Below are 13,581 nucleotides of genomic sequence, written 5' to 3'. Positions count from 1 at the left end.
CAACCAAGGGTCTCCCTGCTGTGAAGACAGGGCAAAGGAAGCCCCAGCAAGTAGAGTCCAGGGAGTCTGGGGGCTGCCGGGAGCGGGGGTCCACTGTGGAGGCACGGCCCCATCCCCAACGCCCAGGACAAGATGCCGTGGCTCACGGACACTGCTGCCCAGCAGTTCTTTATTACACCCTGACCCAGCTCCCACGGCAGAGGGGGAAGGGGAGGCCAGGGTCCTCTGGCCGCGGCAGTCTGGGCGCTAGCTGAGGTGAGCGCAGTCCCCAGCAGGGAGTACGCAGCTGCTGGTCCTGCTCAGGAGCGGCTGGTCCTCTGAGCCTTCTTGATTTCCTGCCGTGGACAGAGAAGGAGGGGCTCACCCAGTGCGGGCTGACAGCCACGCGGCCTGCCCAGCCCCCCCTGCCGTGTGCAACACAGGGCTGAGTCCCGCCCCCTGCGAAGCCCACCTCGGCCAGAGCCTCCTCCAGGGCCCGATAGGCCGCGTCCAGGTTGTCGTTGACGATGACCAGGTCAAACAAGCCCTGCTCCTTGCCTGGGGTGGGGGGACAGGGTCAGTGCAGGCTCTGGGGCTCCTCCACGGCGACCCGTGCCGGCTGAGACGGGGGGACACCCGGCGGCCAGGGCCCACACTCACTGCTCTCCAGGTCAACCTGAGCGGCCGCCAGCCGCTTGGCCAGGCTCTCCTCTGTCTCCGTGTTCCGCTGCCGCAACCGCTGCTCCTAAAACACGGAGGAGGGTCAGGGTCTCTGGGGTCGCCTGCGTCCTGCCTGGCCCCCCCCCCCCCGCCGGCCGGCCGGCGTGGGCGGCTGCACCCCTGCCCCCAGCCCCCCCCAACTTCGGCCCAGCGCCCCCACCAGCACGTCCAGCGAGGGTGGCTGCACGAAGATGTAGATGGGCTGCAGGTCCGTCTTCTTGATGTTGCGCACACCCTGCAGGTCCACGTCCAGCACGCAGATGCGGTTCATGGCCTGCACTGCCCGCACAGCAGCTTTGCTGGAGGACAGAGGCGCAGGAACCGCTCAGCGGGGCTGTCTGGGCCCAGCAGCCCCCCCAAGGCCTCAAAGGGCCTCCGCAGGACCATTGCTGTCCATGTCCTGGGCTCCTGCCTCCCCCACTGGCCTGCGCTGGGCGTGAGCCTGGCCACAGTGCCCACAGGGACGTACCCAGACCCCAACTTCTCCTCCCCTTCTGCAGCATCTGCGTGCTGGGCCCTCTGCCGGGCCGAGGATGGCTGTGGTTAGCGGCACGAGGGCCCCGGCAGGCACTCGCCTGCCCAACAGCCCCAGTGATCCCTCTGGGGCACCCCCTCCCGCCCAGCTGTACCTAGGGCCTAGGGTGCAGCAAGACAAGTCCAGTGGGGTCGCTGCTTCACCCTCGCCAGGAGGCTCAGGGACAGGCTGCACACGGAGGCATGCCTGGGCCCGCCTGCCCACGACGCTGCGCAGGGCCTGCCAGCCAGGTAGGAGGAGTGGGCAGAGACCCCGTGGCCTGGGGGGCACTCCCACGCCCGCCCAGGGGCTGCAGGAAGGCAGGCCACAGTACAGCCTGTGCACCTAGGGGACCCGGATTCCCCAAGTCCTTGTGGTGCACCGTCCCCGGGGACCTGTGGTTCCCACAGAGGCCTGGCCGGGGGCACACAAGGTGGCCAGGAGGAGGCAGCCCGGAGGGCCCCAACTGCTGCCCCGTCTCGACCCCTGCTGTGGTGGGCACCTTGGAAAACCCACACAAGACCCCCTGCCTAGGTCAAGCCAAAGGGGGAGCCCCTGGGAGGGAGGAGAGGTGCCCAGGGTGGCCCACCTAGTCCCATACAGGTTCCCTGAGAACTCGGCGTGCTCGATGAAGTCGCCCGCGGCGATGTCCCGCTGCATCACCTCCCTCGTCACAAAGTGGTAATCTGCAAGGAGGGCTATCTGAGGCCTGCCCACGGCCCGAGCCCCAGGGCGCTCGGGGACCAAGCGTGGCCAGGGTCCGCTTCCCCGTGGACCTGTCGGCCCCACCGACAAGGGGGGGACACACGTACGGACGGCACTTTCTCACACCATCCCTGCCGTGAGAGCCAGAAAACCATGGGCTTCCCGGGGGAAGCTACGGGGGCTGACCCCGTGGACACTACAGAGGAAGCCCGGGGTCAACCACGCACGCTCGCATGGGTCCAGAGAGATGCCCCGCGGTGACCCCACCCCGTGTCCACCCGAGCGCCAGCACGCTGCCCACCCTGCAGACGGGCACGCCGATGCCGAGGCCCAGCTCACCTTTGCCATTCTCTTCTCCAGGCCGCGGGTCCCTTGTGGTGTCTAGGAACAAGCGCCTGGGATCGACCTGGGACACCTGACCCCACTCCCCACTCACGCCTCCCCTGCAGGGCCAGGCTCTGCCCCTGTGTGGGGGGCTGCAGGTCAGGGTCAGCGGCGTGGGGCCCCTCCCCCGCGTGTGTGGGTATGTGGGTCAGCAGGGCCCGGCCCCACCCCTGCATGGCTGAAACCCCCCGCCGCACCCCCACCGCAGCCTGGGCCTCACGGGACACGCTGAAGCCGAAGACGCTGCCATGCTCCCGCAAGAGTCTCTTCAGCAGGGTGCTCTTCCCGGCCCCTGACGGTCCACTCAGGACGACCGGCCTCGGTCCTGACATCCCTGCGGGCGAGGGAGACAGACGTCAGCGAGGCCGTGCCGGGGCACAGCTGGCTGCCCTGGACGAGAATCCGCTCCGGCCGCACCGTGTGGCTCCCCGCTGTCCAGCCCTGGACTGCAGCTCCTGGCTCCATGGGGGACCGGAGGCTGATCTCACAAGGCGGTCGGGACGTGGGGCTGACACCACGGGACCACAGCACGCTCCGCCCTCTGCTCGCCGGGCCCCGGGAAGCCGGCAAGTGGCCGGCCCGCAGCACAGGGCTCGGACAGTTGCCCCCGGGAGCTGAGGGCCCTCCAGAGGACCCCAGCCCTGCCAGCTCGCACCCACCCGACCACCCCCAGCTCGTCCTCATGCCCCACCTCCCGGCAGGGTGCAGGTCTGTGATCAGCCCGGGGCTGCTCTGCAAGAGCCGGAGCTCACCCCCTCCTGCCCCCCCGCCGCCTGAGCACTAAATCCCTCCCGAGGCTGCTGTCGGGGACACGGGGCAAAGGCTGCTCCTCGCCCTGCCACCACCCAGCCACGGGGCGTCCCACGTGAGGAGGACCAGAACCGACGGTGGGGGCAGAGGGAGACCTGGGAGGGTGTGCGGCCAGCCGTGGCTGCTCCCTCCTGGGGCTGGCCCCTGCAGGGCTCCATGTGGGGGCCCCCGGTGGGCCGGCAGACTCCCCGGGGCTGCCCTGGGTCCTGGCCTGGGGCCACTTGCTCTCCTAATCCTCGATGTAGGCCAACATGGTAATCTGGCTCAAGCACGGCTATTCTGAGGCCGGCACGCCATCCGTACACGCCCTGGAAGGACTGCAAGCAGGAGGCGACCCCTGCCGAAGACACATGAGAGAGGCCGGGCACCACGCGCTGAGCGTCACCTCCCGCGACCTCTCTGCCAGGTGTCCGGTTCAAGGACGCATCCTCCTACCAGCAGCGGTGTCCGGGCTTCCCCGCCCACAGCCACGGGTCCTTGCCTGGCAGGATCACCCTGACTTCCCAGGTGCTGGCAGGAGGACAGTGGAGCAGGGGTGGAGGGAGGCGGGGTGCAGGACAGCAGAGAGGGGGCTGAGGTCGGTCCACCGCGTGCCCAGCCACATGCGTCCCTCCTGCCCCAGGGCTGGGCAGGTCTCCCCGGCACCCTGCAGGGACTCGAGTTCCTCTGGGCATGGGCAGCCCGGGGTGGGTATGTGGCGATGGTCAGGGAGACGACCAGGAGGCCCGCCCGGGTGGTGTTCACGGCACAGACCCTCAATCCAGCAGATGTGGCTGGAACCTCGGGGCCCAACTTGGAGCGCCCGCCTCCAGGGACAGAAGGACCTAGAAGGGTTCCCCACCAAGGACTGCGTGAAGAGGCACCTGTGTCCCGGGGGCCGTGGGCGCCCTGGAGCCTCCAACTGTAAACTCCCCAGTGGTTCCTGCCTGCGCCCAAGCCTGTGGGCAGGGCCAGACCTCCATCAGCTCCCACATGTGGAGACGGCAAACCTACCAGGAAACACGCGTCTCCAGTGAGGGCCGCACACCGCACACGGAAGTCCCAGTGCCCAGCACCGTCCGGCGCGGGGCGGGCCACAAAGGTCTGCCCTCCCAGGCCCACCACCCACCTGGAGCACCCCGGTGAGTAGCAGGTACGTGCTTAGAATCCCCACCGGGCGCTGAGCCAATGCCTCGCCCTGCCTGCTTCCTCCCACAGGCGACAGACCGCCCCAGTGCTCAAGGCCTACAACACTGATAAGGTGGGGTAGGGAACAGCCGCCTGGCATCGTCTTGCAGGTGTGGGCTTTGGCCATCTTGGGCCCACCAAGGGCACTGAGTCCTCCCTCGAGTGGTGCCCGCAGAGCCCAAGGCTGGCTCAGCCGGACACAAACGGAGGCACGCACAGACCATGCCAGGGCAGCCTGGTCTTGCGTCCAGTGGCCACAGTGGCAGAGTCCTGACCAAACCCACCTTCGACAGGAGCACAACGCACGTGGGCTGGAGCTCCAGGCCTCCAAAAGCCCCGGCAATGCGCAAGCGGGCCCTCTCCTAACACACGACGGCTGGGCCTGGGCCAAAGAGGCTGGTCATGCCTGCCCCCCAAACAGGTGTGTGGGGGACATGGCCTAGCTACGCGACCCGTCAAGGAGCCTGGCTGGAAGTGGGACACCCACAAAACAGCCAACGTCTTCTCACTTCCCCTCCCCAGTGGTGCAGGGCTCGTCCTTCCTTGACAGGAAGCCAGGCCCTCTGAGACTGTGGACGACTCCAGCAGGCGTGGGCGGGCCAGGGGCATAAGAGCTCCGGAGCAGGAAGAAGCCCCGGCCCTCCCAGGGGGGCCACCCTTGCTCTCACACGGGAAACTGAGGCCCGGCACGGGCAGGGCCAGGGAGGGACCTGGAGCCAGAGTCCAGAGGCGTCCGCCCTCACACCAGCGCTCCCAGGAGCTCACCCTCTCGACTGCACCTTTCCTCTTGGCGACGGGGGTCATGCACTTCCACCCCAATCACACCATACCGTGCGCCCTCCCTTCCCGCTCCTCTTCAAGCACGGGTTTCTCAGCTACACCCAAAACGGCAGAAACCAGAAAGGAACAGTTGAGACAAAAAAACCAAAGTTTGGGTGTGGTCAAAAAGAAACAGACGGTGTGTGTTCACCCCCGGAACTCCCAGAATTCCAGGTCCGTGAACTGCCCATGCCGCGGCTCCAGCCAAAGAGCGAGGGCATGGTCACCGCGAGGATCACCTGTACCAGGCCTGGCAGCAACCTGGGGTGCGAGGGGGCCTGCTGTGTGCAGCGCCGAGTGGCTGTTCAGCTGGGGGGCAGGGGGGCAGAGGAAACCACAGGCATCCCAGAGCCCTGCTGGGTCCCTCCTGACCCGTCGGGGGCTGGGCGGGGTGTGTGGGACGCAAGACTCCCGCAAAGCCCACGCTGGGGAGGCATGCTGCCCAGGAGCCCTCGCAGGGCACTGGAGGACCTCCGCCTCTCTCCTCCCATCCCCGTGGGCCCCATGCTGGCCACAAGGGGCCCACCTTCGTCCCCGACGAGAAGGACCAGTGACAGCGGGTGAGCTGGCACCGGCACCTGGATGAACGAGGCGTGCTCCCTCTCACTGTTCTCAACACAACGTCCGGTTACATCAGACGGCCAGCGTCCGGCAGCCCAGACTCACATTTCTGGTCCTGAAAAGCTCAGCTCCACCAAGGACGCCCACAAGCCCGAAAGGAGGGCCACCCACACCCTACTGCTGGCCGAGAACTTGTATCTGTACCACCCGGTAGCGCTGGTCGGTGGGGCAGGCCAGGACCCCGCGGTCATCCCGGGAAGACGGGGCCCCTCGGGGCGGGGAGAGCTCGGAGGACCAGCTCCACCCCTGCAGGACCCCGCAACCAGCCCGGGGACGGGGCCCCTCGGGGCGGGGAGAGCTCGGAGGACCAGCTCCGCCCCTGCAGGACCCCGCGGTCATCCCAGGATGGGGGGGGGACCTCCCGGGGCGGGGAGAGCTCGGGGGACCAGCTCCACCCCTGCAGGACCCCGCAACCAGCCCGGGGACGGGGCCCCTCGGGGCGGGGAGAGCTCGGGGGACCAGCTCCGCCCCTGCAGGACCCCGCGGTCATCCCAGGATGGGGGGGGGACCTCCCGGGGCGGGGAGAGCTCGGGGGACCAGCTCCAACCCTACAGGACCCCGCGGTCATCTCGGGGACGGGGCCCCTCGGGGCGGGGAGAGCTGGGAGAACCTGCTCCACCCCTGCAGGACCCCGCAACCAGCCCGGGGACGGGAGGGGGCCCCTCGGGGCGGGGAGAGCTCGGAGGACCGCCTGCCCTCCGGGTGGGGACTGAAGCCCACCCAAGAGCTGCGCCAGCAGGACGGTTTCCCTGCTCTCGTCTCTGCTTCCCTCCGTGAGCTCAGGGAAGGCAGCGCACGCGTGCAGGGGCCCCGCATCTGCCGGAGCTCCCGGCGGAGCGCGCGGCCCCCCCGGGGGAGCGCTGTCGGGCTGCTTCCCCTCTCTGCCCCTCCGCACCCCGCAGGCCCACAAGGGCATCCAGCGCGCAGGCCTCCGGCCGCGCGGGCCCGTGTGCCGGTAGAGGCCCCTGCTGCCTCTCGAGGACCAGCACAGGGAAGCGGCTTGTAATTCGCCCAAGCAAGAAGCGCGAGCACCGCACACACGCACGCGCACCCAGGGCGGCCCTGTCCACGTGAGGGCGCACGGCGCCGCTCCCGCGATCAGCCACCGCGCCGGCCAGGCCCCGGACGGCGCTCCGGGAACACCGGGGCTGCGAGGGGCCCGACCCCGGTTCGACGATCGCGCCACGCGAGCCCCAGGCCGGGAGCCATGGGCTCCGCCCGCCGGGAGGCTCCGCCACTCACCGTCCGAGGGGACCCGGCCCAAGGCGGCCGCCGCCAGCCCGGCCAGCGGGCGTCGCAGCATGAGGGGCGCCGCCGCCGCCGCCGCCGCCCCCGCCCGCGGGGCTACGTCACAGCGCCGCGCCCGCCCCCGCCCGCGGGGTTCCGTCACAGCGCCGCGCCCGCCCCCGCCCGCGGGGCTACGTCACAGCGCCGCGCCCGCCCCCGCCCGCGGAGGAGTACGTCATGGAGCCGCGCCGGCCGGCCTCCGTCCGAAGAGGTGCGCGCCACAGCACGGCGCCGGCCTCGCCCCGCCCCCCGGGCTGTCGTCAGTGCCGCGCGACGCAGCCCCCGCCGATGACGTGGCGGCCGTGCCCCTGGAGGACGGGGCGCTGGGTCGGCCGTGACCGTGCGCTCGGCCCCGGTCCCTTCCGCTCCCGTCTGGCCGGGGGCGGCCGGGACGCTGGCACTCCACGTTGCTCCGGAGCTCAGGCAGGGGGGCAGGTGGGTGCCGGAAGGCGCGGCGTCCCCGATGGGTGGGCCGGGCCCCGCCGCCGGCCGCCGGCCCTCGAGGGCGACACGATGGGGCGCGCGTCCGCTTGCTTGTCTCCCAGCCTCTCGTCTTCCCGCCGGGTCGCTTCTGGAGGCGGAGGGAGGCCTGCGGAGCCCCTGCCCACGCAGACGGGGGACCCTGGCGGGGAGGGCTCTCTCCCTAGGCTCCGAATGTCCGACGTCTCAGGCAGGCGTTCGGCTTTCAGCGTCCCGCCTCGTCGCGGCGCAGACCTCCCCGCAGACGCTTTCTGGGTTCTCCGCGCTTAGTAGGGGTGGCCCCCAGTCTCGGCTCTCCTGCCATCCGGACACCGCTGTACGTCGTGGGAAGTGGGTGACCTGGGGAAGCCCCCGCCGTGTACGCTACACTGCGTCCTAGAGCGGCGTCCCGGAGTCCGGAACCCGCTAGAAAGGTCTGGCCCGGCCGCAGGTTTACTGACGCAGAGGCTTGGGCGTCCGGCACTCAGAACCCTTCCGCAGACGACTGCGACGCCACGTCGGGGCCGACAGCCTGACAGGGTAGCAGGAGGGACTGGCGGAGACGCACTCGGGTCTGTGGCTTCTTCCTGCCTGGGGTTCGGTGAAGGTCAATTAGGTGGAAAACCCTGTCTTTTGAAAAGAAGTTTTATTTTCTTTCCTGGCAGGTCGCACACCAGGCCAGTGGCTGACCCCGAGCCTCCACGTGGCACAGGGGCCCTCAGGACGAATGGCCACGATGGGCAGGCTGCTTGGGTAAGCAGGGGCTTCTCAGCCCCTGGGGACTGCTGTCATGGGCCATCTAAGGGGAGCCTTCCTAGCCAGTGTGTTTTTCTGGAAAACAGGTAGGAGCAGGTGCGGACGGACGGATGGACGCTGTGGCAGGTGTCAGGGAGGAAGGAGGTGCGAGCAGGTGCGGATAGACGGATGGACGCTGTGGCAGGTGTCAGGGAGGAAGGAGGTGCGAGCAGGTGCGGATGGACGGATGGACGCTGTGGCAGGTGTCAGGGAGGAAGGAGGTGCGAGCAGGTGCGGATAGACGGATGGACGCTGTGGCAGGTGTCAGGGAGGAAGGAGGTGCGAGCAGGTGCGGATGGACGGATGGACGCTGTGGCAGGTGTCAGGGAGGAAGGAGGTAGGAGCAGGTGCGGACGGACGGATGGACGCTGCAGCAGGTGTCAGACGAGCAGGTGCGGACGGACAGATGGTCGCTGTGGCAGGTGTCAGGGAGGAAGGAGGTAGGAGCAGGTGTGGACGGACGGATGGACGCTGTGGCAGGTGTCAGGGAGGAAGGAGGTAGGAGCAGGTGCGGATGGACGGATGGACACTGTAGCAGGTGTCGGAGGAAGGAGGTAGGAGCAGGTGCGGACGGACGGATGGACGCTGCAGCAGGTGTCAGACGAGCAGGTGCGGACGGACGGAAGGTCGCTGCGGCAGGTGTCAGGGAGGAAGGAGGTGCGAGCAGGTGTGGATGGACAGATGGACGCTGCGGCAGGTGTCAGGGAGGAAGGAGGTAGGAGCAGGTGTGGACGGACGGATGGACACTGTGGCAGGTGTCGGAGGAAGGAGGTAGGAGCAGGTGCGGACGGACGGATGGACGCTGCAGCAGGTGTCAGACGAGCAGGTGCGGACGGACGGAAGGTCGCTGCGGCAGGTGTCAGGGAGGAAGGAGGTGCGAGCAGGTGTGGATGGACAGATGGACGCTGCGGCAGGTGTCAGGGAGGAAGGAGGTAGGAGCAGGTGCGGATGGACGGATGGACGCTGCGGCAGGTGTCAGGGAGGAAGGAGGTAGGAGCAGGTGCGGATGGACGGATGGACGCTGCAGCAGGTGTCAGACGAGCAGGTGCGGATAGACGGATGGACGCTGTGGCAGGTGTCAGGGAGGAAGGAGGTAGGAGCAGGTGTGGATGGACGGATGGACGCTGCAGCAGGTGTCAGGGAGGAAGGAGGTAGGAGCAGGTGCGGATGGACGGATGGACACTGTAGCAGGTGTCGGAGGAAGGAGGTAGGAGCAGGTGCGGACGGACGGATGGACGCTGCAGCAGGTGTCAGACGAGCAGGTGCGGACGGACGGATGGACGCTGCAGCAGGTGTCAGACGAGCAGGTGCGGACGGACGGATGGACGCTGTGGCAGGTGTCAGGGAGGAAGGAGGTGCGAGCAGGTGCGGATGGACGGATGGACGCTGCAGCAGGTGTCAGACGAGCAGGTGCGGACGGACAGATGGTCGCTGTGGCAGGTGTCAGGGAGGAAGGAGGTGCGAGCAGGTGCGGATGGACGGATGGACGCTGTGGCAGGTGTCAGGGAGGAAGGAGGTGCGAGCAGGTGCGGATGGACGGATGGACGCTGTGGCAGGTGTCAGGGAGGAAGGAGGTGCGAGCAGGTGCAGATGGACGGATGGACGCTGCAGCAGGTGTCAGACGAGCAGGTGCGGACGGACAGATGGTCGCTGTGGCAGGTGTCAGGGAGGAAGGAGGTAGGAGCAGGTGTGGACGGACGGATGGACGCTGTGGCAGGTGTCAGGGAGGAAGGAGGTAGGAGCAGGTGCGGATGGACGGATGGACGCTGCGGCAGGTGTCAGACGAGCAGGTGCGGATGGACGGATGGACGCTGTGGCAGGTGTCAGACGAGCAGGTGCGGATGGACGGATGGACGCTGTGGCAGGTGTCAGACGAGCAGGTGCGGACGGACAGATGGTCGCTGTGGCAGGTGTCAGGGAGGAAGGAGGTAGGAGCAGGTGCGGATGGACGGATGGACGCTGTGGCAGGTGTCAGACGAGCAGGTGCGGACGGACGGATGGACGCTGTGGCAGGTGTCAGGGAGGAAGGAGGTAGGAGCAGGTGCGGACGGACGGATGGATGCTGTGGCAGGTGTCAGACGAGCAGGTGCGGACGGACGGATGGACGCTGTGGCAGGTGTCAGGGAGGAAGGAGGTAGGAGCAGGTGCGGACGGACGGATGGACGCTGTGGCAGGTGTCAGACGAGCAGGTGCGGACGGACAGATGGTCGCTGTGGCAGGTGTCAGGGAGGAAGGAGGTAGGAGCAGGTGCGGATGGACGGATGGACGCTGTGGCAGGTGTCAGACGAGCAGGTGCGGACGGACGGATGGACGCTGTGGCAGGTGTCAGGGAGGAAGGAGGTAGGAGCAGGTGCGGACGGACGGATGGACGCTGTGGCAGGTGTCAGACGAGCAGGTGCGGACGGACGGATGGACGCTGTGGCAGGTGTCGAGGCAGGAATGTAAGGGGTTTGTGAGTACTTAACACCAAATACGTGGTGGTGGGACGTTCCTGTTCAGATCCTGCAGCCCAGCCTGGCTCTGGGTCCTTGGGGAAGGCCGTGCCTTCCGGCTCTTCCCCCTGGAACTGCCCCCTTCCTGCCTTTCCCCTCACCCTGGCCTCCCCAAGATGAGAAGTACGGTGCGATCGCAGCGTTTCCAGAGAAGTAAAGAGAGCAGGCTTCTAGTGGGTTCTGTGGAAGCTGGGGGAGACGGGTGGGGCTCCTGAATCTGTGGGTCAGTGTGAAACTAGGCAAGGGACTCTGGCTGCAACGTTCCCTGTAGGGCCCTTATCCTAAGAAAGTTCATGTTACAACTGCTGTAATGGTGAGGGGGCATCCACTCTCAGGGTTCACTTCCAGCCCCAATCTGACAACCCACGGTTCTCAGGGGTGGCTGTGTCCCGAGCTCCCTGGTGCCGCTCCTCCCCTGCCTGCCTGACTGCAGGCTTCCCTGGTGCCGGAGTTTACCACCTGTCTCCTCTGTGCCATCTCCGTGACCCTAACAGTGGGGACTGGGATCTTTTGTCAAAATTGAGGGCCCAGTTAAGGCTCTGGGACTTCCCAGCAAACAGGATGTGTTCTTGCCACTAGGACAGTAAGGTCTAGTGGAGGAGACACATCCTTACTCAGCCTGAGGGGCTGCTGGGAAGTACAGGGTGTGGTGGGAACACCCCCCCAAGGCAGGTACTGCTGGGCTGGGGTTCTGCTGTTGTAGACCACTCAGCCAGGCTGCCTTGTGGACGGAGAGGTTCTGAGAGCATGGGGACGTGACTGGAGCCAAAGTGGGGACCAGGTGGGAGGCCATGGGGATGGTTTGGGCTGGATGCTGCCGCTTGCATAGTGGCAAAGGCACGTGGGGGGTGCCTGAAAGAGCGCCGGGCAAGCCCCACAGCTCTGGGGAGTTCTGGAATTCTGCCGTGTGACAGCCTGGGGTCTGAATCCAAGTTTGCATGAGAGCCGGGCTCAAAGGGACACTGGGGGTCATGCGGCCCAGTAGATGGCGCACACGGGGCTTCCTCTCTCCTCCCGTCACCTCAGTGCACATGCCATGCTGTGTGCAGGAAGGCCAGGTGTCTGCCACGCTCAGAAGCCAGGTGGACTGCAGGTGTCTTGATCTGTTCAGGCTGCCCTAACTGAGTGCCACCGGCCGGGCGGCCTCCTCTCCAGGGTTCTGGAGGCTACAAGTCTGAGCTCAGGGTGCTGGCAGACTAGGGTTGTGCTGAGGCTTGTCTTCTTGGCTCTGAGTCCTCACAGTGGAGTTCTGCTCTCTGGCTCTTAGAAGGGCACCAGTCCCACCACCGGGGCCCTCCGGCCCTGTGCCTGATGTCATGCCATGGAGGTTGGGTTTCAATGTGTGAATCTGGGGGAGACAGAGGTCCTGGCCTAGGACTAGGTGCAGGTTCCCCTGGAAGTCTGTTCCATGCCTGACGCTCGTGTGTCTGGTTCCTGAGCTGTGCAGCTCCTGAGCTGTGCAGCGACAGCACCCTGAGCTCACTGGGGTCCCAGCTGCTGACTCTGCCTTCACTCGTCTGAAAGCCTCCTGCACTTGGCCCAGTGGTCTCCTCCATGCGGCGGGAGCTGGGGACCATGCCCCACTCGGGGTGCGTGCCCCATAGGAGCTGGATGGCCTGGGCCAGCAGCAGCCACTGACCGGAGTGTGTGTGTGTCTGCAGCCTGCTGCGGCGGCACGTGCTGACAGGGTCTGCTCTGGCGCGCCGAGGCCTGCACACGTCCTCCCGGCAGGCTGACAGCAGCAGAGCCTCGCTCACGCGTGTGCACCGACAGACCTACGCACGCCTCTACCCTGTGCTGCTGGTCAAGCAGGACGGCTCCACCGTCCACATCCGCTATCGGGAACCACGACGAATGCTGGAGGTATGCCCCTCCCCGCGCTCCCTGCGGTACAGGTCTTGGCGGGCTGGCCCCTAACAGCCGCTCCTCCCACGGCTTATGGGCTCCGCAGCTGCGCGGCTCGAGGGGGGAGGGAGGGCGAGAGATGAACCGGAACTGTGGAATGAGGAGAGGGGAAGGAAGGGTGGAGTCCCCTCTGCGGGGCAGGACCGAAGAGCGGTCGTGTGTCGAACAGGCGTCAGTGCTGGGGAAACAAGCAGGAAAGTTTGCTTAAGGATTGCAAGCTTTGACGGGAGAGAAAACCCAGCAGAAGGTAAACACCCTCAGCTGCTTGGCGGAGAACGAGGTGAAGGGACACGGACAAGGCCCCGGGCCCTCCGAGCAAACGGTGGTCACGCTCCTCCCCGCAGATGCCCGTGGACCTGGACACCCTGTCCCTGGAGGAGAGGCGGACGCGGCTCCGGAAACGCGAGACCCAGCTCAGAAAGAAAGAGGAGGAGAAGCCAGAGCTCAGTGACGACTTTGACGAGGAGCGGTACAAGCGGTTTTGGACAAAAAAGTGACCTGCCCGGAAGCTGCCCTGGGCGGGGAGGGTGTGTCTTTAAATGGTGTGTTCACAAAGCCGTCTCCGTGTGGCCTTTCCTTCTGGTGACCAAGCCAACCGGGTGGCCCGGAATTGGCTGGGGCTGTGCTGTTGGCACAGGGCCTGAAGGGCAGGCGAGCCACAGTGTGGGAGGGGGACGGGCCCTAGAGCCCCCTCACCCCTGTCCCGCCTTCAGCCTCCGGGCACTGGGGGCTCTGCTGGCCGGGCACAGCAGCCGCGGGACTGGGTGGGAGGGGCAGGGTGTGCGGGAAGCCGGGCCAGGCGTACCCCACGCCTCCCTGGGGCTCTCGGCGGAAGGCGCCATCAGCCCATCGTTCCCTGCACTCGGCGTGTAGCGTGTTGAAGCGACAGCAAACCAGGCTTCGTAGGGTCAGCTGCCGTTTTTC

General features: G+C 67.2%; 2 protein-coding genes across 2 annotated transcripts; one reads left to right on the top strand and one right to left on the bottom strand.

The window, feature by feature from the left end:
- Positions 1–123: 123 nt before the first annotated feature.
- Positions 124–7,092, bottom strand: GUK1 (guanylate kinase 1). The gene is made up of 8 exons (XM_027624412.2): positions 6,962–7,092; positions 2,523–2,636; positions 2,258–2,299; positions 1,803–1,899; positions 860–998; positions 640–724; positions 452–537; positions 124–335 (listed from the first exon to the last, which is right to left on the bottom strand). The coding sequence occupies exons 1-8, from the start codon at positions 7,020–7,022 to the stop codon at positions 300–302; spliced, it is 660 nt and encodes a 219-aa protein (XP_027480213.2). The 5' UTR covers positions 7,023–7,092; the 3' UTR covers positions 124–299.
- A 190-nt stretch (positions 7,093–7,282) lies between these two features.
- Positions 7,283–13,212, top strand: MRPL55 (mitochondrial ribosomal protein L55). Its single transcript, XM_027624380.1, has 4 exons — positions 7,283–7,441; positions 8,131–8,218; positions 12,414–12,615; positions 13,002–13,212. Exons 2-4 carry the CDS (start codon positions 8,193–8,195, stop codon positions 13,152–13,154), a joined length of 381 nt encoding a protein of 126 aa, XP_027480181.1. The 5' UTR covers positions 7,283–7,441; positions 8,131–8,192; the 3' UTR covers positions 13,155–13,212.
- Positions 13,213–13,581: the final 369 nt, after the last annotated feature.

Source organism: Zalophus californianus, chromosome 5, assembly GCF_009762305.2.
Source record: "Zalophus californianus isolate mZalCal1 chromosome 5, mZalCal1.pri.v2, whole genome shotgun sequence".
NCBI lineage: Eukaryota > Metazoa > Chordata > Mammalia > Carnivora > Otariidae > Zalophus > Zalophus californianus.
This window is presented reverse-complemented; position numbering and strand designations above follow the sequence as displayed.